At 43.0% G+C, this 24,725-nt stretch overlaps 1 protein-coding gene across 1 annotated transcript in view; it reads left to right on the top strand.

Moving 5' to 3' along the window:
• TAF4B (TATA-box binding protein associated factor 4b) overlaps positions 1-24,725 on the top strand; it is a 191,752-nt gene that overhangs the window by 159,339 nt on the left and 7,688 nt on the right. Inside the window, exons 13-14 of the mRNA XM_063451451.1 lie at positions 4,726-4,782; positions 15,936-16,055. Coding sequence (XP_063307521.1) covers positions 4,726-4,782; positions 15,936-16,055 — 177 coding nt within the window. The remainder of the gene's footprint in view (positions 1-4,725; positions 4,783-15,935; positions 16,056-24,725) is intronic.

Here is a 24,725-nt window from a genome sequence, read left to right as displayed (position 1 = left end):
CACTCACTAACAGACACGCACTCACTCACTAACAGACACGCACGCACTCACTCACTAACAGACACGCACGCACTCACTCACTAACAGACACGCACGCACTCACTCACTAACAGACACGCACTCACTCACTAACAGACACGCACGCACTCACTCACTAACAGACACGCACGCACTCACTCACTAACAGACACGCACGCACTCACTCACTAACAGACACGCACGCACTCACTCACTAACAGACACGCACGCACTCACTCACTAACAGACACGCACGCACTCACTCACTAACAGACACGCACGCACTCACTCACTAACAGACACGCACGCACTCACTCACTAACAGACACACACACGCACTCACTCACTAACAGACACACACACGCACTCACTCACTAACAGACACACACACTCACTCACTAACAGACACACACACTCACTCACTAACAGACACACACACTCACTCACTCACTAACAGACACACACACTCACTCACTCACTAACAGACACACTCACTCACTCACTAACAGACACACACGCACTCACTAACAGACACATACACACACGCACTCACTCACTAACAGACACATACACACACTCACTCACTCACTAACAGACACATACACACACTCACTCACTCACTAACAGACACATACACACACTCACTCACTCACTAACAGACACATACACACACTCACTCACTAACAGACACACTCACTCACTAACACACATACACACTCACTAACAGACACATACACACACACACTCACTCACTAACAGACACACACACACACTCACTCACTAACAGACACACTCACTCACTCACTCACTAACAGACACACTCACTCACTCACTCACTAACAGACTCACTCACTCACTAACAGACACACTCACTCACTCACTCACTAACAGACACACTCACTCACTCACTCACTAACAGACTCACTCACTCACTAACAGACACACTCACTCACTCACTCACTAACAGACACACTCACTCACTCACTCACTAACAGACACACTCACTCACTCACTCACTAACAGACACACACACGCACTCACTCACTAACAGACACACACACGCACTCACTCACTAACAGACACACACACGCACTCACTCACTAACAGACACACACACGCACTCACTCACTAACAGACACACACACGCACTCACTCACTAACAGACACACACACGCACTCACTCACTAACAGACACACACACGCACTCACTCACTAACAGACACACACATGCACTCACTCACTAACAGACACACACACTCACTCACTAACAGACACACACTCACTCACTAACACACTCACTCACTCACTCACTAACAGACACTCACTCACTCACTAACAGACACACTCACTCACTCACTAACAGACACACACTCACTCACTCACTAACAGACACACACTCACTCACTAACAGACACACTCACTCACTCACTCACTAACAGACACACACTCACTCACTCACTAACAGACACACACTCACTCACTAACAGACACACACTCACTTTTCTCTTTTTTTTTTATTTAACCCCCTGGGGTCTAGTGGGGCTGCTGGTCGGTCGGGCGACGCTGGCGAGGGAGCACTTTCCTCTGAGCACTCTGCTCAGCTCCCTCGCGTGCCACAGAGTGAGGCCGGGAGCTGGAAAATTACGTCATATTCCGGCTCCCAGCATCACTCTGTGGCGCGCGCGGGAGCTGAGCAGAGCGCTCAGAGGAAAGTGCTCCTTCGTCAGCGCCGACCGACCAGCAGGCCGCCTGGCATGTCAGTTAGCCGCAAGGCTAACAAGACATTTGCCCTGGGCATTTTGGGGCGGCTTTTTTTGCCGCACAAGGCAAATGCCTTGTTTGCCTCGTGGCTAAAACGTCCCAGGTTGCAAGCTGGGGTTACTTGAATTGACCTTTCCCTTAGTTTGGATCTCACTGTATCCCTAGTTTACTGCTGCTATAGGACCTGAAAAAAGTATAAGGTAAATTTTCCCTTAGTACAGCGGCATTATTAAATGTGTACTGTTTTATAAATTTTGGACTAGTGTCTTTAGTGTCTAGTGAAAGCATTAGGAAAGTGCTTTCGACCACCTGTTTTGGATAATGAAATCCTGAAGCATGCTTTTTTAATTTTTTTTTTTCCATCCATAAGTAATAGTAATATTGGCAATATAGTAGCTGTAGATTCTACTGAAACGGCATTGTGGAGTTTGTTCATAACTGTGTATGGATGTCAGTTGGATGGGTAGTGTGTCATTGGGAAATTAGGTGTAGGCCGGAGGCGTAACTAGAAACCATGGGGCCCGGGTGCGAAAATTGTCCTGGGACCACACCCATACGTCTCACCTACTCCAGCCCCTTAGCCCCTCCATGTGTCTCATTAACGTCCCACAGGCATTGTTGGGGAATTGAGTATGACAGAATTGGAGCGGTTAATGAGATAGGTTGAGTGTGGCAGGGTGAGAGAAGGTGAGTATAATAGGGTGAGTATGGCATGGGTGTGGGGGTGAGTGTGGGAGGGTGAAGGAAGGTGACAGTTACACAGACACACTGTGCATACACTGACATACATGCAGATACACACCATATTACACATACAGATGCATACACGGACACACATGCTGATACACAGACGAACATACACGCACGTTCACACAAACTAACACAAAATGCATATATACACGCAGACACACGTGCAGATACACAAACACTTAAGGACAAACATTCAAATACACAGTGACCCACATACAGATACACAGGGCACACACTGACATAAAGATATGGATACATACATACAGATCCATACATAATGCAGAGACATACACACATACAGAGATACACCTACAAACAGAGCACATACAGTGACAATTAGTAACCATTAAAAACCAACAAAGTTGTTTTCGCAGAAAGATAGAGGGGGCGTATATGTGCAAGGACTGGGTGGGGGTGGGCTGGAGGGGATGGGAGTTGTAGTCTGAAGTGTAGCACTACATCGATGCCAGAGGCAAACACAGTAGAATTCTCTATATAGGACCGAATTGTGGGAGATTTGATTGAATTTAGGGGTACAATTGGAAGATACAGTGGTTATATAGCCCACCAGAGGTTTTCCTGTTTTTTTTTTGTTTTTTTTTCTGCACCAGCTTTCTTTTGGTTAATTTTTTAGTCGGCGACCTTGAAGTCAGTCTATTATAGAAAGACAAGAAAGATGCTACATGCCTCCCCTATTCTTTTAAGGTATTTTAGAGATACTTTCTGACCTAACCGTTTTATTTATTTTTTTGCTCTTATTGATATAAAGCAACTCGTTATATATTTCAAGATACATTGTTTCTATCTTGATCTACATTTCACAGCAGATTACTTAAGACTGGTTATATAGAAGTGACTCACAGTGATTCCTATTTAAGGATCACTGTGACTACATGGTTACTAATTGTTACTGTATGTCCTTTATCTAATAACATTGTACATTTATTTTTTGTCTATATCCATTAGGGATCCTTTTGTGGCTGTTGGACCTTGAGTCCATTGGACATTGTTGTACGTACTTTGTGTAAAATGTTAGGTTACCCCCTGATTTAGTATCCCTAAACACACCACACAGTCTCTTTCAGGGGCTCGGTTTTTCTACATACATTACATACAGAGACACACACACATAGAGAGGCACACACACATAGACATGCAGAGACATACAGACACACACATACATTAGTCACCCTCCTGCTAACTACCATTTAAGTGCAGGGGGGTGACTACCCTTGGGACCAGTGGTGGCTCAGGCTGATGGGAGTCAGAGTTCCACTCTGACTCCCTCCTATTCTTCCTCCTGCGCAGCGCTGTGTGTAAGCTGGGAGGAGTGACCGAGGCAGTCACTTCCTCCTAGCTCTGATGTCATCATAGAGGGGGGCCCGGTCGGGCTGTTAAAGCGGCACAGCACTGACCGGGCCCCTTGGTAATACTTTGCCATCGGGTGGCCCTAACAGCATGGGCCACCCGATGAGCCCCTGAATGTGTGGCCCACGGCCACAACACATGGTGGCAGGCACCCGGTCACAGGGGTCCACAGGGCGGCCGAGCCCCTTGGAGTGGTGGGTCCGGTCGCAGCTGCGACCTATGCTACCGCAGTAGTTCCGCCACTGGTGTTAGCTCATGTGAAGAAGCAGAACGTGGAAAAAAAAAAGGATATAAAAGGTAAGTGTACAAGGGCCCATAACACCATACCAGCTATGGTTGTTCTGGTCCCTCTAAGGTTTCAAAAGGAATATGTTTCGATGTAGAATGAAAACTAGAACTGTACACAAAATTATAACCCCTCCTGTGTATTTTTTAATGTTCAATTATTAATTAAAAACACCTTTTTATGGTTAACAGAAAAATAGCTTGTTTTTATTGTATATTTGTATGACTTCTCATTCACATTATGATAAGCCACATATGCCATTGCAAGCATTGAAGAAAAGTTCATGTCATGGCTTGACCTGAGTGACAGCCCTGGCATCTCTAAAGCCTGGCGTTCCTCCAGGCTTGATCCGAGTCAGTCAACCTCCGTGAAAAGGAATGAAAATACATTAAGGGAGTCTTGGCAGTCCGGGAATAAGTCAGCTCCTTCCCCCCCCTCCCCTCCGCAGAAAAACTTTTTAATCGCTGGAGAAAATTGTTATGTATTAAATATATTTTTTTTTTAATCATTTTGGAAATAATATATACATTCTTTCTTTACAGAGTCGTTTAAATAAAGAGGATCCAGAACAATTAAGATTAAAACAGAAAGCCAAAGAGGTAAGGTTTCACAAGTAAGGATACCTTTATTACATTAGATTCAGCTCATCGCCTGTTTGTCTTTTTCAAGTGCTGAGCACTTTTTTTGCAGCATTTTCCAGGAGTCTTAACAGCAAAGAGCTTATGAAAACGTTGGATATGTTCTCTTGGCATTTAGGTCAGAGTTTATTTTGCTTTTGCATACCATTTATACAGGCCTTGGGGAAGGACAGGAATTGCCAGCGGCAAGGGCAGCATTTCAAATCAGGCGGTCTCTCTTGCTGAAGGAAGAACTTTTTTTTTTTTCTTCCTCTTTGTTTTTGAGAGCCTCTGTCTAGAAAACCTACGCTCATCATATTTGGGGAGGTATTGGAGGGGCCTCTGTGTGTATCTTCTGAAAAACAGCAAGTCTGAAATGAAAGAAGGGGAGAGGAGTACCATACATTTAGCATGTGGGACTGTACATTTTTCCAGGGTAATTGTTCGTTTTGTAAATCTGATACTGCTTATAATTCTTTGGCTAGGAGGCGGTTCTGGGATTTCGTTTTAAATGGAAAATGCCTAGGGCTTTTAATTTTCTGAGCCCAGCAGTTTTCAGCTCTGAGATGGAGCCCTTGTTTTCGCTCAGTTCATGTTTAGCTGCAGGGGTTTTGGTTTATAGCTTAGGCTGGTTAAGCATTTACTCCCAGAGGCCTCTGCATAGCAACTGTACAAATCAACAAATACCTTCATTTATGTCTGCAGCCTTTCACTCGGTAGCTGATTATTATTTTTTTTTTTTTCTTTTCACATTTCCCAATATCCATTTCCTGACTTTTGTAGCCTGGGAGAAAAAAGCTGCACTAATTAGAGCTTATTTTAATTGAGCCTTAATATTGAAGCTTGCTAGAATTGGCCCAGAGCTACTGGGAACAGAATGAGATGAAAGTACCTAAGGCCGAAGAGAGGAAAAGGTGTGCAATGGAGATCTATATAATATATCAATATAATCGGTGTGTGTGTGTGTGTATATATATCTATACATCTATATAAATATATAGATACAGTGATATATATATATATATATATATATATATATTCCAATTGACCTACAGTTTCATTCCCCTCCTGAATAAATCATCAAGCCTGTTCACATTTCTGATTAAGGATCTGACAGCAGACGATAATAAAGACAATTGAGGTGTGAGACGTGTGATATGGAGCTGAAGAAATTGGTTTCTATAGTTACTAGACTGATTTCATGCAGTTTTTGAGGATCTTTGTTGTAAATGAGTCACATAGTTTACGAATAACCTTTTTCTCCCTCCTCCTCTCTTTACTGCGCCTCTTGATCTATGAAATTTGTTGTTGCTGAACACTGATGCACTTTGCTGCAAGGTACCAGCAGCAGGTCCCTTTATGAATGTTTTTAAAAAAAACAACAACTTTGCATTGCAATAAATGTAGAATTTGAAAGCAAAGCAAATAGAAGCCCCTGAGAGCCGCCTCATGGCCACAATAGGTTATGTTCAGAAAATATCCTTATTGCAGTTTTTAATAGAGGTCCTGAAAAACGCATGCAAATGTATTTAGTATTTTTACATTCTGAGCACACACAAAAAGTTTTGCTATAACACATGTATAACACAAACAAGTTAGGGTATTTAGTAAAGAAATCGTAAGGTTTTGACTCTGATGCCAAACAAGATGGCGAATAAGAGGCAGGTATTTTGTTAGACATGTTAGATATTTTAAACTGTTGGGTACCTTGGTGCACATGTAGAATGGAAATGTTTTGTGAGGTCTGTTCAGCTATAATACCCCCTCAATCTTTTAGTGTTAATGTTGTATTGTGTATAAGAGTTCAGAAAGGCTTTATTTTGATAAAGTTGGAATACTGTACCTGTATCCATTAATAGCAGTTAGAAGAAAAAGCCAATTTTTGAAAGCTGCTTACCCACAGAGATTTGCACATAAATGTTGTTTAATATATCCATTGCATGTTACCTAGGTGCTTTGCAGTCTGAGCACTGAAACTATCTTGAAATGGTTGCTTTATTTGTGCAGCTCTGCTAGCCATATTCCCACTTGGCGCCCACATTCACTAATCACACTGTAGTCGTCCAGCTATCTGGTCAATGTTAGAGGTCCTAGAAAACTCAATGGTGCAATATCCAAACCTAGAATGCACAAAGTATATGTACTATTAAGCCTTTTTCTTCAGGTATTTTTACATGTATTTGAAAACCATGCATTTATTGCTTAGGGTCTTCTGGAATATGTAAATGGGTTAAATTGCTTTTGCATTGTACAGCACTATGGAATTTGCTTGCACTATATTAATCATATAATAATGGCAGAACTGCATTTACATGATGCCTGTTGGGCTTGAGGTACACCAACCAGATATAAAACAAGCAAATCATACTGTCTGCAAACATATTCCACGAAGAGAACTTAAGCTGAAGCATCACTCTTCCCATATCATTGTTTTCTACAGAGTTGATAGTGATGTTTGTACACAAAGTCCACTAGCGTTTCAATGTGTTTTTGTAATTTGACAGTTTCTAATTAGTGTTGATCAACTGCAAAGTTTAGTATTAGGCCACAGATTTAGGTATTTAAAGTTGCTTGGAAAGCACATTATTATTTAGCTAAATTGTACGTATAAGTCCACCTAGTTGTTTTATCTTTGCTTTGATATAAATATATAATGTAAACAAAGCGAGCTCTGGAAAAACTATTTTCCTAAATTAAAAAAAAAAGTTAAAAAAATCAAACCGAAAACAATGTTAATGTAGCTCTTCATGAAACAACATTTAGAGAAACATGCTCTTCTATTGGTTAAATTCTGCCGCACTGTAACAAATTAGGTGATTGTCTCCTGCTAAAAGAAGCATAAGACCTGACCTCCTTAAAATGTCTTTAGGCAGTGAGCAAGAAGAATTCAGTTTGAGTTTTTGTGCATTGAACCACCTCTCTCCAGGCAACCAATCATAAAAAGTTTGAGGAATTAAATTCACTTGGGGTTTGTTGAGGAGACAATGCACTCCTGCCTTCACGGACTATTTTGTGTTAGTGTAGCATTAATCGGATACATTTACCTTACATCTCATGGACAATTTCTGGCCTGGACCTGCTACTTTATCTATTTTTGTCTTCAAGTTAGAGGTCAGTGGGCCTGACAGAAACAAAAAAAACTTGAATTTTTTTGTAATATGGGTGGATAATAAAAAATACTATTTGGCTATATTGGCTGGAGTTGACATCCTGTGTTGTAATGCATAAAAAAATGTTTAACTGAAACACAGAAACAAATACTTTTTAATGGTCAAAAAGTAGAAACTCCAATGAGTATACAAAAAAAACTAGTCACTTACAGGAACGATAAAAATATACAAAAAGCCTTATAGGTCTTCATTTTGAAAGTCCTTACTACATGGACAAATATCATCAGCAACAAGGAAGTAGATGAATAATTTTCATCTAAACCGTGCTAGTACATTCACACACGTGTTTCTGATGGTGTGCACATGCTTACAATGCATGCCCATGATGCTTGTGATGTTGCACATGTGCACCAGGAGACTTCTTTACCATGCTTTTTTAAGTGTGGTAGTGATGTGAGCTCTTCCACTGAATTCAATGCAAGCGATTTTCTTTAATTCTACACATGCCAATACCTGGGAATTGCTAAATACTTGTGAAACTAAATTCTGCAGGGATTACAGCATGCATTCTGATCAAGGTATGATATCTCATTTACATGTTGGTTGTCTTGTGCATGTAATGGTTTGGGACCCCTTTTCTAGGCAAGTCTATTCAGCTCTCCCTACAGATTTACAATATTTCGGAAGCATGTCGTGAGATTGTTTGTGAAAACTTCACCATGGAAAAACCATCTCATGGAATCCATCTAGAAAAGCAAAGTATGAATTTGCAGATTATGTTTATTCTCCCACATCTGGTCTTCATTGATCTGCTCGGTCAAGGGCCCCCTTTCTTAAAGGGACATGCATTACTTTAAGACAATGGTTTCATAAAAAAGCTTTAGCTTTGAATGATACAGTTGGCTCACTCTGCAGAACATTACCCCCTTCCTCCCCCTATATTTACCTGCTTCTTTTTTTATACTTTTCACACCCATACAAGGGAGAACACTGATCTAACCAATCAGTGTCCTATCCCTAGGAATGCAGGAAAAAAGTGCATTGGGCATACCTGACAAATATACACATGTGTAGTTAAAATATCTTTTCACTTCCCAACATCCTGAAAGAGGGAGAAGAGTTAGTGTGATTCATGCAAAGACTGATGTTGGGTTTCTGTCTCCTGCTACTGCCAACGAATAGTAAGTTCATAAGCATTACTTTCATAATTTTTCTTGCCTTATTTTGGTTTGTATATGTTTAAAAGTGTTTGTTTGCAAAAATAACTGTCAAGTGACGCATGTCCATTTAATTTTTTCTTAATTTTCTGATCCTGCTTTCTCGTAGTACCACTGTACATTATATTATATTGTAGACTGTACCCTTAAGCATTAATTGCACCGTTATATAAATAACAGCAGAAGCCACTGAAAGCCAGAATGATCGCGAGGGATTGTTGTATTTCTCGTGCAGAGCAGAGGGATTCCAGACTGCCCTTATAGGTAGGATCACTCAGATGTGAAAATAGTATAGGTTCTCTCTATAATGGCTCTATTTTGAGTAAAGTAGCTCTGTCTTCTAGTTTCTCCTAGTTTGATGTATGTGTTCAGACTATTTATGGGCAGTCATGTGGTTTGGCCCACAGTACATTTGGAGAAGCCAAGGGATTCCAAAACCCTTTGTTTATGGGGTTCTATATGATTTAACAGACATTTAAAACACTTTACATATATGTTCATGGTTTGTGATTTAATACTTACCACTTTGCAGTCTTTGCAAAAAAAAATAAACACAAGATAAGACAATAAAACTGAATCTTCATTGGAAGGTTGCTGCCTTGCTCCCCACTATCTGTTGGCTGACTTTACTTTTATTCCATAGAGCAAATTCAATTTGTAGACCTTCTGCTGATCCTGACCCTGGCTCGTCTCCTGGATTTTGCTTATTTTTTTAAAACTATTAATTAAGGTTTTTTCCGGGGCGTGGCCTGGACCTGAACGCAAGTGGTCGCATGCTCTGCTAGCTCAGCAGAATTTAGGCCCTCACACAACTTTTATGACTCAAATCTAAAGAAAAACTGAGCACAAAAACTATCCAGACCATGTCTCATAACAAAAACAAAAGAGCGTCCGATAAACAGGACAAATTACACTTTTTTGGCGCCAAACAGGGGCAAGCAAGAGGAGCAGTGATACAGGAGGAATCCCTAAGATGGCACTGAGACAGACAGCGAACAAGGAACAAACACCAAGGCTACAGGCCTAATACTCACCACGGAGGGGCTGCAAGCTATGTTCGATGACATGGCGGCGAAATTACAAGGTACGCTGCAGCGATCATTTACAGACCTCTGCACCGATATCCACAAATTAAGCTCCCACACCTCGGACCTAGAAAACCACATGGAGGCGCAAATGGAGGCACACAACCGCCTAACTACTGAGGTGGAAGAAGCATGGGACAGATTGAATGACTATGAGGCCAAAATTGCAGACTTGGAGGACCGCGCACGACGCAGTAACTTAAGACTGCGGAATGTGCCGGAAAAAAAATAAGCCCCCAGGATCTGCCCGCCTATGCAACGGGGCTCTTCCGTCTTCTTGTACCTGACTTACCACAAGACGTCTTGCTGATGGATCGTATCCAGAGTGGCAAAACCCCAATATCTACACCCTCAACCAGGATCGAAGCACTTCGCTCCGACCCCCATGGTTCCCCCTATGGGAACCTTGTAATATCTCTGGCACTTTTGTTCATAATTCTATGAGTTTGAATGTTGCATTGTACATAGTTCAGTAGCCTGTCTTTTCACTGTTACAAAACCTTATCTAAAACCTTTCCCTTTATATCAGGGCCTAGTGGGTGGCCCAGCCACAATGTCCACCATCTACGGTGACAAACTAAATGTGCTCCTAATACCGAAGACACACTTCGGGAAGACATGCATAACAAATAAACTGAGGGTCTTAGCAAGAGGGATCTGCCTGGCTCAAAAAAGCTGGGGAAGGCAGTACCTCATAGTAGAACAATATCAACTGGGTACATACAGACACTTTCCATACATGACACCATAAGGTTCTATAGCCATAATGTAAGGGGACTCAACCTCCCAGTACAAAGAACCCTCCTGGGGAGAGACATATGCAAAAATTATGCCGACATTGTGTGCTTACAGGAAACACACTTTAGGGGAACGAATCATCCCAACATTATGACCAACTCAGACCCCCACCAATTCCACTCCACGTCTAATACTAAATCAAAAGGAGTCTCCACCCTGATAAGCAAGAAAGTTGCCTTTGAACTAATCACAGAAGACACTGTCCGAGAAGGCAGATATGTCATGTCATTATAGTGGGGCGCATAAACAATGTCTTACACAATAGCAAACATCTATGCCCCAAACACCAATCAGAGGAACTTAATACACAAAATAATCCACAGAGTATCAACTGTACAACAAGGCACAACAATCATTTGTGGGGATCTAAAGCATGTCCTCAATCCCACCTTGGGCACCACTCTCTCCCAAAGTAGCCCCAGATATAGACCGCTTAAGCATCAGAGTGCAACCCTAACAAAACTATTGTCGTTACACCACTACTACGACGCGTGGAGAGTCACGCACGCAGACGATAGGGAGTATACCTACCACTCACCGGTCCTTAACACTTATTCTAGGATTGATGGGTTCCTGGTGCGGGGAGCAACACTAGGGCAAATAGTGGACTGTGGGGTGGGACCGATAGTATGGTCTGACCATGCCCCCGTGGAATTGATTTTAAGACACCTATGACTTTAAACACAGAAGCCCCTGGCGGCTCAACAAAATCCTTCTGACGGATAAGCCCTTCTCAGACAGCCTATCCGACTCCCTAAAAAACTTCTTTGCAGACAATGCCAACCACGAACTATCGCACCACACAATATGGCAAGCACACAAAGCCGTAGCACAGGGATTACTTATAAAACAAGCATCATGCTGGCATCTAGGCTCAAAAAACAGCAGCAAACACAGAAGCTAGCATATCTGAATTCTAGAACAGGGGGGAAAGTTCTGACGCCCACTGCTATTAGCAACGAGTTCGCAATCTATTACGCTGACCTATACAATCTCCGCAACGACCCAACCACACACACCCCTTCGGACACAGAAACAAAATCAAACTTCCAACCCTGACGGCTCAACAGCAAGAACCATTGGCCCGACCTATTACCCCAGAGGAGGTAAGCAACACGATAAAGACAATACCAAAAGGAAAGACCCCGGGCCCAGATGGCTTCGCCAACTCCTATTACAGCACATTTAGGGAGATCCTAGCGCCCTACCTAGCTGCAGTATTCAACGAAGCCATACGCACGGAGACACTCCCTGAGGAGATGCAATTGGCCCACGTTATTACCCTACCAAAGCCAGGCAAACAACCAACCTGCCCACAAAATTTCAGGCCAATATCCCTCCTCAACACAGACACCAAAATCCTGGCCAAACTTTATGCACTAAGGCTAGGACCAATACTGCCACACATTATACACGAGGACCAGGTGGGGTTTGTGACGGGACACCAGGGGGCAGATAATACTAGAAAAGTCCTCAACCTCATGCATAGCCTAGGGACAATACAATCAGGAGGGGTACTGCTGTCATTGGACACAGAAAAGGGCACTCTACTCAGCACCAAGGGCTCAGGTTCTGAACTCAGAATTCATGTCTGACAAAATTAAAATAACCAACAGGACGAGGCAGGGGTGCCCCCTGTCCCCACTGCTGTATGTACTGGCGCTGGAGCCTTTAGCTACGGCGGTCAGGGCACACCCAGCCATTCACGGAGTAAAAGTGGGAGACTGGGTATACACTCTCAACCTCTTTGCAGACGACATACTCTTGACCTTGACACAACCACAAATTTTCCTACCTAATCTACTACAGTGCATACAAGACTATAACAAAGTATCCTATTACAAGCTCAACCTGACAAAAACACAAGCGTTGGGACTTAAATCTCCCGGGACGAATCCTACAAACCCTGACAGAATCCTTTAACTTTGATTGGAGAGACGATTACATAACTTTCTTAGGGATCAAAATAGCCAAGACGACTCACCTAATGTTCAAACACAACTACGTGAAGCTATCACAGGAAATAACACAAACACTGCACCAATGGAGCAGTGACTTTCATTCATGGCACGGACGTATAGCGGCATATAAAATGTCACTGCTGCCAAAACTTCAATACCTATTGCAGATCCCCATCCCTAGACAATACATGTTAACATTACAAAAAACATCACACGCTTCATATGGGCAAATAAGAAACCCAGAGTAGCACTTTCCACAATCAAGAAACCAACAGAAAAGGCGGGAATGAGCCTCCCGGACATAAAACTATACTACAAAGCCGCACGGTATCCACGGTAGCGACGGCGCATAGCCCACCGCAATGGGTGGCTATTGAATCCCACTGGACATGCAGGGCTGGGATACATCATCTTTTTTAGATACCAAAGCTTCACCCCACATGCTAGAGACTACCAAGCTGCTGATGCACACATGGGACACATGTAGGGCATACATTAGCGGCCCACTGGTAACATCATTAGCCATGACAATGTACAGCATATACCTGAGGAACCAAACATTTGACTATCAGACTTGGACGAAACTAGGCTGCACATGTATACACCACCTATACGACGGGACCTCCCTGAAACAATTCCCGGACATACAAACACAATACAACATACCAAACAGAGCACTTTTCTCGCACTTACAGCTGAAGTCCCTATTGCAACAGAGCACGGCCCATCTTAAGGCACCCACGCTTTCAATTGACTCATGGTGCCTCAGAGGCAGGCCACACAAAAAAGCCCTCTCAATGATATATGAAGCGTTAATAGAAGGAACACAAACCTCCACAAACAATTTCATACAAGCATGGCACAATGACCTAGGATGCACCTTCACAGAGGAACAGTGGTCCAGAGCCTTCACAATCCACAAGGGTAAAACCGCTTGCATTACACACTTTGAGCAAATAAGAAAATTACAGTACAGATGGTACTTGGTTCCAACATGCACATGCTTGCACACATATTCCCCGGCATTTCTACCCAATGCTGGCGATGCAAGTTAGATAGAGGATCATTATTACATATATGGTGGACGTGCAACTGTATCCAGCCTTATTGGACCATGGTGAGCTAAATCCTTGCCCGCTTACTACCCATGCAGCTAGAATTAACCCCAGCAGTAACACCCACTTGTGTACATCATTTTAAACACCTCCCCCCCCCCACCCATCTATACCCCTCTCCCCTTACCTTACTGAATCGCAGGGCATAGAGGTAACCAAAAAGGTATAACCACATGGGATGTATGACACGTTTACCCTTGAGACACCCCCAAAGAAAACACACAGCACCATGATTGATAGGAGGACTGTATTGTAAACGCAAATGAAAACCTGCACTGCTTTGAATGTATTCCCCTACCCTTCTTCCTTTCTGTACCCCAACACGTACTTGAAAAACGGAATAAAAATTGTCAAATTGAAAAAAATTAAGGTGTTTTGCATCTTGCATTCTGTCTGTCTAGTTCCTGATCCCCAATATTATGCAAGGGCCATGAATCCAGATGGTACAGGTAATCCACCTATACCTTATGTATTTACTAGGTTGTAACTAGCAGGGCCAGTTTGCACATGTATTGCAGACCCTTCTGATTCATACTGGATCCAGAAGAAGCCAGTTAACTCTATTTAGCTAAGCACAACTGATACAGGGCCATGCTGGTTGGATAGTGCGCTTAGCTGGCACTTCTAATGGCCTTTCATAGTCCTGACCAGTTCAGTCGAGCTAACCAGATTTTCATAAAGCATGGTATGGGTCCACTGGTACTACTAAGTTGTTAAACCATATTAAAACAGTTTAAAAATTACACTAGGCACCAGGGCACTCACCACACCCTAAGAACTACAGTAGACTGTAATAGGCTTGGAGTGCTCTTTTAACCCCTTAAGGACCAAACTTCTGGAATAAAAGGGAATCATGACATGCCAGGCACGTCATGTGTCCTTAAGGGGTTAAGGATGTGTAGACTGTAGTCAAAAATGCTTTACACAGTCACCACCAACACACTGTTGCAATTATATACTTCTCAGTCAGTATAAAATTGCCTAACCATGTTTATTCAATATTCTGCTGAGCACTTATGGTCCAAGTTAGCCATAATTTCCCTTCCTTAACTGATATGAATGAAACCCAGTGTTGTCTTCAAATGCAGGCCATCCACATCAAGGTTCAATGTGTTGTGCTTTCACAGCATTCTTCTGCATAGTAATAATATAACCCACTCTTCTTTCATTCATATTGTGCTTGACCATACCAATGCTTTACTGTAGCAGATAGACTTTAAGGAACGCTAAAATGTTAGGAATATTTAGGGTCCATGTCCTTAGTGGTACGGAGGTGGCTTAAACACTGCAATGTAAACATTGCATTTATTTAAAAACATGCATTGCAGTGTTAAAATGACAGTGCCATTGCATCCAGACCACTTTATTGAGATTTAGTGGTCTTTTAAAAAGCAAGATTGGAAGTCGAAGGAAAGCTACTTTTTACTACTTTTTAGTAGATTTTCCAGAGTGAAAGAAAGATTCTGGAATTCATATAATTTAGAAACTTTAAAATGGTTCCACATGTTTTGCGGAAATAATTTGTGCCATTAATGTCAAAATAAACTCTAGAATATAAAGTTCAAAAAGTATCTACCATTGTCTGAGTATGCTAGCAAAAAAGCTATTTATAAAGCCTTAAGTATTCCTTATAGAAAACTGGGATGAAAGTAGGGCCTTACCCGGTAGGAGGCTGATTAACATTATGCAAACCGTTATTCTAAATGAAACCGTTTATTTTTAATGAAAATGAAATTTGTTTTGATTGAGAAGTTCCAACATAGCTGGTGGGTTTAAAATTGTACTTTTGTACTTACACGTACATTAGTCCTGAGATGGGCATGTAAAGTGACATTTATTTGTTCCTCAGATGCAGCAGCTGGAACTTGAACAATTACAGTACCGTGAAGCTAATCTTACAGCATTAGCTGCCATAGGTCCAAGAAGAAAGAGACCACTAGATGCAACAAGTACTCCAAATGGACTGGAGGTATGTGTCTTTAACATGTATACTAGAATCTTCCCCAAATGCATTTTTTGGGAACTAATCATACAGTTTAGGCCAAAAGTGGTGAAATGGAAGAATTCTCCATCTTAACATTTTTTTTCTGCTTTGATATTTTGTCCTAATGTTGAATTCCCCAAGATTCAGTGTTTGAATAAACCAATGCCAATTATGATTTACTAGTTGGCATTCATGAAATACCCTATAGGAAAAAAGTGATTTCTGTATTTTGTGATATAAATCTAAATACCAATATGCAAATATGGAAGTATCCGTAAAAACCCTAAAACAGATGCTTTTGAGTGCAAGTGACCCTTTCAGTGCCACAGAGGAGTGCAGTATTGATACCGGAGAAACTGACGGAAGCCAAGCACAGAGAGATGGACACAGGTTTCTTCAGGAAGGAAGAGATTCTTTATTGGATCACCGATCGGGACTCAGAGGGACTAGCGTCACCAAAATACAGCAAAGTCTGAGCCCCGGACAATAGTGCAGGCTCCTTATATAGGCATATAACTCCTCCCATATTAAGCTCCACCCGCACATTCTCTTAACCAATCAACACAAATAAGAATTAACTTCCTGTTTGACCGCATGGCTTGTCCAGCACAATGGAGGAGGGGGAATACTATATCCTGTATTCTTGCACATGCTCCGTACACTACTGATCGTATCTTGCCTCGTGCAACCAACTGATCGATACGTCAGCATATGCACGTACACATGCCACGTGGTAATCTCGGCCTACTAAATTTATTTTTACCGAGATTCCACCACATTCCCCCCTTTGATGCCTCTTGATATTTTACAATTACTTGAGGCATCACATAACCTTAGTTTTGCTTACACCGCAAGTTACCTTGGACCAGACCAGACTTATCTTATGATGTGAATCTTTTAACACTCATCTTCCTGCATTGGTTCTCCTTGATCTAAAGCCTTATACTTATAAATCGCCATTATCTGTGCAGCAGCCTTCCTCTCTGCTATACTTCCTATCAGGCTTTGCACAGACCTAACTACTAAGGGTATAAGACACGGTAGGAGTAGACACAACAGTAAAATCAGTAGGACTCCACCTACCACTGCCTTAAGCCCTCCAAACCATTCATACCAGCTACCAAACCAACTACTTGGATTGTACCCTTTCCATACCTGAGTAGGCACATGCGCTAGTTTAACCATATGGCTAGTAAGCTCAGCTATTGCTTGCCCTTCGTCATCTATTTGAAGACAGCAATTGCTTAGGTTAAACTTCCCACATACACCTCCCTCTACTGCCAAAAGGTAATCCAAGGCTAATCTATTTTGGTAGACTGCTGTCCTCATCCTGGTGTTATGCTTCGCTAGAAGATTGAGCGCTTGTGATGTCTCATTTGTGATAATCTCAACCACCGCCTGTAATCTTATAATGCGGTTGAGCATATAAATAGGGGTTCTATAACCAAAGGTACCATCCTCAGCCCACGTGGCTGGCCCATAATAGTCTATGATACGCTGGGGAGGCCATTCATTATCTTCCCAGGTACCTATCTCTATGGGTCCCCTTTTCTTCCTATGATTCACATCATACACTTTAACACCTAAAGTCTCACCTGTTTCAATCGGTAACAAGAAGAAGGATGGTTTGAGCATACCCAACACACATGCCCCTTCCCAGTCCTGTGGCAGCTCCGAATAGGCTTTCTTACCACAGATCCAGTACAAATTTGCTGGGGCTCTCCAGGTAGATGTGATGGATAGATCAAACCACACGTCCTTTAAATTGGCGTATCTAGCAAACGGGTTTGATGGTTCTGAGACATTTGAAGCCGACCACCAAGTTGTATTCTTTGTATCATCATCATAAGCTTTTTGCCCTAGACAAGTTAATTCTCCTACAGAAGTGTTATACATTATTCCTTTCCTTGCTATGCAAACATAACCTATGATGGAGGTCTTTAATCTCCACTCAGATTTACCTCTAACACTCATATGATAATCGGCTTGTGTAGATATTAGTTGGTCAACTGCCTCAGAACCGGACATTACCTCCTTTGCTTCCCAAGGCCATTGGTCTCCCATGTTAGTACCTCCACACACATAGCAGTTGGTAACATTAAGACTACCGGCAATACTTTCAGCTAGATCAATAAACAGGTTTTTAGCATTATGGGGGATCTTATTATCTATACTCATCTCTTCATAAAAGGAATGGTATACTTGATGAGTTTGGGAGGATACCGTATCAGTCTCTATTCCTATAAACAATAATGTCCCAGGATCTAAACCCGTCCCGTATATCTGAAACCCAAATAAATTGCCATACTTATCTAAGAACTTGTCGGGGTTATTAATAAGTATATGGACTGGGTTGCATTCCATAGACTTACAATAAGGGCTAGTCGGCAACTTAGTCACTATCATGTCTTTATCTACTGTCTGTCCCCAAGTCGCCCACCCCACACAAGACCAATATGGGCAAAAGTTATAGTCTTTATTTGGGCATCTAGGACTTACATATTTATTTTTACTACTGGGACAAATATATTTATCATTAGACCCATACGTCCTCTCCCATCTAAGATCCCCACATACATTCCACGGTTTTCTACCACTCGATATTGCTTTACACGCATCAAATAGCAGAACACCCGAAGAATGTACGGATTCTAACACCGTCTTATTAATTAGGGTCCCCTGAGGATCTCCATTCCTGAGAGTCAACCAAATTGTACGAGGTTGATACTCTGGACTGAAGCACTTAGGTTCTCCTACTCTTAAATGGCACACACTATAGTCTATATTTAAGTATCTACATCTCGATACATCTCCTTTACACTCGTATTGTGAATGCCAAATTAGGGTTTGGGAAATATGGTTACCTGTTCTCGTAGTCTTAATGCATACCTCACAGCTAGGAGTGTCGGTACCTCTACCTTCCTGAATATAAAAACACACATAAATAAACACAATAAAAAGCACATCTTTCGCCGTCATCCTCAGTCTTCGTCCGTGCGATGGAACCTCAGCTTCCAGGATGTGAGGGCTGCAGGGAATGGAGTTCTGCTCGTCTTCACAGGTGTCCCTTCGAGACTTTCCTGGCTTATACACTATGTGATGGTAAGCGGACAGGCTTTATTATGGCCTTCTCACTCACACCTGTAACAATAAAATTTGTAATCCACAATAATTCCTCGTTACTCCGACTGAGTAGTGCGTTTCAACCGGATCTTGCAGGGATTCTCTGGATCTGCTGTAACTTGCCAAGAATCGACTGCTGCTGGCTTAACCCTGGAGTGATGTATCCATGGAGTCACTTCGGCTACTTTTATCGCTGTAGGGGTAGACAAAAGAACAACATAAGGACCTCTCCACTTGGGCCCTAACGGTACATTATTCCACTCTTTAATCCACACTTGATCTCCTGGATGATAACTATGAACAGGGGGATAAATATTCACAGGTAATCTATCTTGTACCCATTTCTGTACCTCCTCCATAGTCTTACCCAACTCTACAACCTGCTGCCGGGTAATTCCTTCTCCCAACTGACTCAAATCCCCCCTTAAGTTACCAAGTACGGGAGGTGGTCGCCCATACATAATTTCAAAAGGAGAGAGGCCCATCCTTCTGGTAGGGGTACTGCGGATTCGCAATAGAGCTATAGGTAAGAGAACGTTCCACTTAAGTTGGGTTTCCTGACACATTTTAGCCAACTGGTTCTTTATAGTTCTATTCATTCTCTCTACCTTACCAGAACTCTGGGGTCTATATGCAGTATGAAGCCTCCACTTTATACCAAGCATATGAGTCAGTTGTTGTAGGCACTGGTGAACAAAAGCTGGACCATTGTCTGATCCTATAGAACAGGGTAGTCCATATCGGGGTATTATTTCTCGTAGCAGGAATCTCACAACTTCTCCTGCTTTCTCTGTACGAGTAGGACATGCTTCTACCCAGCCTGAATAGGTGCACACAATTACCAGCAGGTAACGATGTCCACCCGATTTAGGCATCACTGTAAAGTCTATTTGTAGATCGGACATGGGGAGTCCCCCCATAAACTGGACTCCTGGTGGTTTTACTGGTCCTTGTCTTGCATTATTTTTAGCACACGTTACACATCTGCGTACAATGGCCTGAGTCAAGTTGGACAATCTTGGTATGTAGAAATGTTTCCTGAGAGATTCTTCAGTACTGTCTCTCCCAGAATGTGTCCCGTTGTGATAATTTTGGACAATTTCTACCGCTAGTGATGCTGGTATGACTATTCTTCCATCTTCTAGCTGATACCACTTGTTCTCCAAATACTTTCCCGGTTCAGTCTTTAACCACTCCTCTTCTTGAGTTGTATAAACTGGAGTCCATTGAGACAGTGGGGTTGGTATTAGAGCAGCTATATGCCCCACATACTCCTGTCTTCCTGATTCAGCAGCACGCTTAGCTGCACTATCTGCCATCCGATTTCCCTTGGTTACATCACCATCTCCTCTCAGATGCGCTCGACAATGTATGATACCGACTTCTTTCGGCTCCCACACTGCTTCCAATAGTTGTAGGATTTCGGCTGCGTATTTGATTTCTTTGCCTTCTGAATTCAGTAGTCCTCTTTCTTTATACAAAGCTCCGTGGGCATGAGTGGTTAAAAACGCATACTTAGAGTCCGTATAGATATTTACTCTTAAACCTTCAGCCAATTGTAACGCTCGTGTTAGTGCTATCAATTCTGCCTTTTGTGCTGATGTTCCTTTCGCCAGTGGCCGAGCTTCTATCACCTTGTCTATTGTTGTCACTGCATATCCTGCATAGCGGATCCCTTCTTTCACATAACTACTGCCGTCGGTATAATATTGAACATCGGGGTTCTGGATGGGAAAATCACGAAGATCTGGTCTACTTGAAAATACTTCATCCATTACTTCCAAACAATCATGTTGACTTTCAGTAGGTTGTGGCAAAAGGGTAGCTGGATTTAAGGTGTTTACAGTCTCTAAATGCACTCTTGGGTTTTCACACAACATTGCTTGATACTTGGTCATACGGCTGTTACTAAACCAATGATTTCCTTTGTAATCCAACAACGTCTGTACTGCATGTGGGACTCGTACATAAAGTTCTTGACCCAGAGTGAGTTTATCGGCTTCAGCTACTAGCAGGGCGGCTGCAGCTACTGCTCTTAGACAAGGTGGAAGTCCGCTGGCCACTGCATCCAATTGCTTAGACATGTAGGCAACAGGTCTTTGCCATGATCCCAAGTACTGTGTCAATACTCCCACAGCCATTCTCTTTGCTCGTGTACATATAAGTAGAATGGTCGTGTGTGATCAGGTAGACCTAATGCTGGGGCACTCATCAAAGCCTTCTTCACATCTTCAAATGCCGTTTGCTGTTCTTGGGTCCATAAGAAGGGGTCGTGCTCTGTACCTTTGATAGCTGCGTACAGAGGTTTTGCTAGTATCGCATAGCTGGGAATCCATATCCTACAGAAGCCTGCTGCCCCCAAGAATTCTCGCACATGTCTTCTATTCTTGGGTATTGGTATTTGGCAGACAGCTTCTTTTCTCTCTGGCCCCATAATCCTTTGACCTTCAGAGATATGGAATCCCAGATACTTGACAGTTGGCAAACACAACTGAGCCTTCTTTCTGGACACCTTGTATCCTGCCTTCCAGAGAATATGTAGTAGATCGTGCGTTGCTTGCTGACATTTTTCTTTTGTAACTGCTGCTATCAACAAGTCATCTACATATTGTAACAATACACATTCTCCTGGGATAGACTCGAAATCCAGTAGATCTTGACTTAGGGCTGAACCAAATAGGGTAGGTGAATTTTTAAACCCTTGGGGCAGTCTTGTCCAAGTCATTTAGCGTTTTGAGCCCGTTACAGCGTTCTCCCATTGGAAAGCGAAAATACATTGACTTTCTGCGGCAATTCGGAGGCAAAAGAAGGCATCTTTGAGATCTAAGACTGTGAAGTAAGTAGCCCCGCCCGGAATTAAAGCAAGCAGGTTATATGGATTGGGTACAACTGGATGTATACTAACAACCGCATCATTGACTGCTCTCAAGTCCTGCACAGGTCGATACTCATCTGTACCGGGCTTTTGAACAGGCAGCAATGGGGTGTTCCAGGGGGAAGTACAGAATTTTAGGATACCATACCGTATGAACTTATCCAGATAGGATTGGATGTTCTTCTTAGCCTTCTGTGGGATGTGGTATTGTCTTAGGCTCACTGGATAAACCCCAAGTTTTAGTTCAATTTTTATAGGTGGAATATTGCGGGCCAGTCCTGGTGGGTTGTTCTCTGCCCAAACTCCTGGTATGTTAAATAATGTCTCATCACTCCTAGGGTTTTGGCTAGTCAACACTGTATAAAGTCGCCACTCTTCTTCCTTTGGTACGGATAAAGTCATAATACCTGAAGGTCCATTAAACTTTAAGGATGTTGTTCCATTTGGTAGGAACGTAATCTGCGCTTGTAATTTTGATAGCATATCACGTCCCAGCAATTGGACTGGACATTCAGGCATATAAAGGAATTGGTGTTTTACTACGTGGCCTCCCAATGTACAGAGTCGACTTTTAAGAACCGGTCTTTCAGCACTTCTTCCAGTTGCTCCTATCACAGAAATAGTCCTTCCAGATGGAGGAGCAACTAGATTAGTCACCACTGAATGTTCAGCACCAGTGTCGATCATGAACGCACTCCTTTTTCCCCCTATTGATACATCGACCATAGGCTCCGCTCGACCAAGGGGGATGGAGCCCGGTCGGTATCAATAGTCCTCCATGACCGTGTCAGCCAATCCTACGAAGTCCCTACCTTCTCTATCGCGGGACCTTTGCGCTGCTGGAATATACCTGTCTTCCCTAACACTTCCTCTGTTCCCATTACTCCCTCTATTACCATTACTCCCTCCGGGGCCTCCTCTACCTCTCGCTCTGCCTCTAAAGTTTCCGTAGCCTGCCCTGGGTTGGTCTCTCTCGTACTGCTCTCTTTGCGGACATTCGTTCCTCCAATGCCCTTCTTCCCTGCAATACGCGCACTGATCCCTACTCAAAGGCTCCCTACTCCATCTATTATTGCCTCTATCTGGGCCCCGTTTATCTACGCCTGCGATCGCTACCGCTAGCATATCAGCCTTTTTACGCATCTTGCGCTCTTCCTCTTTCTTACTTTCTGTATCCCTGTTCATATAGACCTTATTTGCTACCTCCATTAGTTGGGTGATGGACATACCTGCAAACCCTTCTAACTTTTGTAACTTGCGCTTAATATCTCCGTATGCTTGGCTGACAAAGGCGGAGTTAACCATTCGGGAATTGTCTGCGTCTTCCGGATTAAAGGGGGTATACAAGCGGTATGCCTCCAATAATCGGTCATAAAAGACACTGGGCGCTTCATCGCTTTTCTGAATCACCTCAACTGTCTTCGACATGTTAATGGCTTTCTTTCCTCCGGCTTTCATGCCAGCAATTATAGCGTCTCTATAGGCTCTGAGTTGAACCATATCAGCACCATTTACGTTCCAATCGGGATCAGTGTTGGGATAATGTGTTGCGGCCCATGCTGCTGGATTAGCTTGGTTCAAAGCACGGGCTCTATCTTCTAATGCTTTAATGGCTGCTTGATTTATTCTTGTCCTTTCCTCATTGTTAAATAAAGTCATTAGTAACTGCTGGCAATCAGCCCATGTCGGATTATGCGTCTGTACTATTGAGGTGAACAGATCAGTCATAGCTTGTGGTTTCTCAGTATACGAGGAATTATGGGTCTTCCAGTTTAAAAGGTCGGTAGTGGTAAATGGGACATATACGAAGACTGGGTCAGCGTGTGCCATTTGACCTGCGGCATCGATATAAGCTGACCCGGGATTTAGGCGAAGAGGCATCTGATAGTGCTTTAATTGTTGGGCACCAGTCAACTGTCGGGTTTGGATAGGGCTACGTAGAGAGGCGTCAGTCATGGGTTCCGGTCGGGGAGAGATGGGGTATGGGGATGTGGGAGGTTGGTTTTGGGAAAAGGTCGTAAATAAAACACTTCGAGCCGCGCTAGATGAAGCTTGACCGGAAGTCTGAAGTGGCGCCAAATCAGGATATTCGTTTTTAATGGGGGTGGGTTCTGGTTCCGGAAGGGGAGATTTAGTACGAGGGGGGGTGGATCCTGTACTGGAGGAGGAAGCGGAAGTGGATGAGGGTAATGAGGGGAGGGGTGCAGGACTTCCTGCGTTTGCGTCACTTCTTCTTAACGGAAAGTAAGGGGGCGGCAAAGGGATCTCGGACTCAGGGGGCGTGTCCAAAATGGGCCTAACACCAGTCCTAGTGGACGAACAAGTCCTAGCTACCATGAGGCGACACTGCTCCTCGTGGCATGTCTGGAGCCATTTTGGCGAGTCATTTACGGCCTGTCTCCAACAGTCAATATAAGGAAACTGGCCGTAAAGTTCAGGCCTACCTGATACAGCCACGTGTAAGCGCTGTACCAGAGTTAGATCCAAACTGCCACGTGGCGGCCATGCCGCAACCAAAGTAGGCCACTCCCTAGTACACAAAGTAACTAAACGCACAGGAGACATCTTAACCCCAAAATCACAAGTTTTGAATCCCTTTTTAAAATTCTTTACCATACAACCTAAGGGATCCGGAATCGTTGACTGCGACGCACCCA

The sequence above is a fragment of the Pelobates fuscus genome, chromosome 4 (assembly GCF_036172605.1).
Source record: "Pelobates fuscus isolate aPelFus1 chromosome 4, aPelFus1.pri, whole genome shotgun sequence".
Taxonomy (NCBI): domain Eukaryota; kingdom Metazoa; phylum Chordata; class Amphibia; order Anura; family Pelobatidae; genus Pelobates; species Pelobates fuscus.
This window is presented reverse-complemented; position numbering and strand designations above follow the sequence as displayed.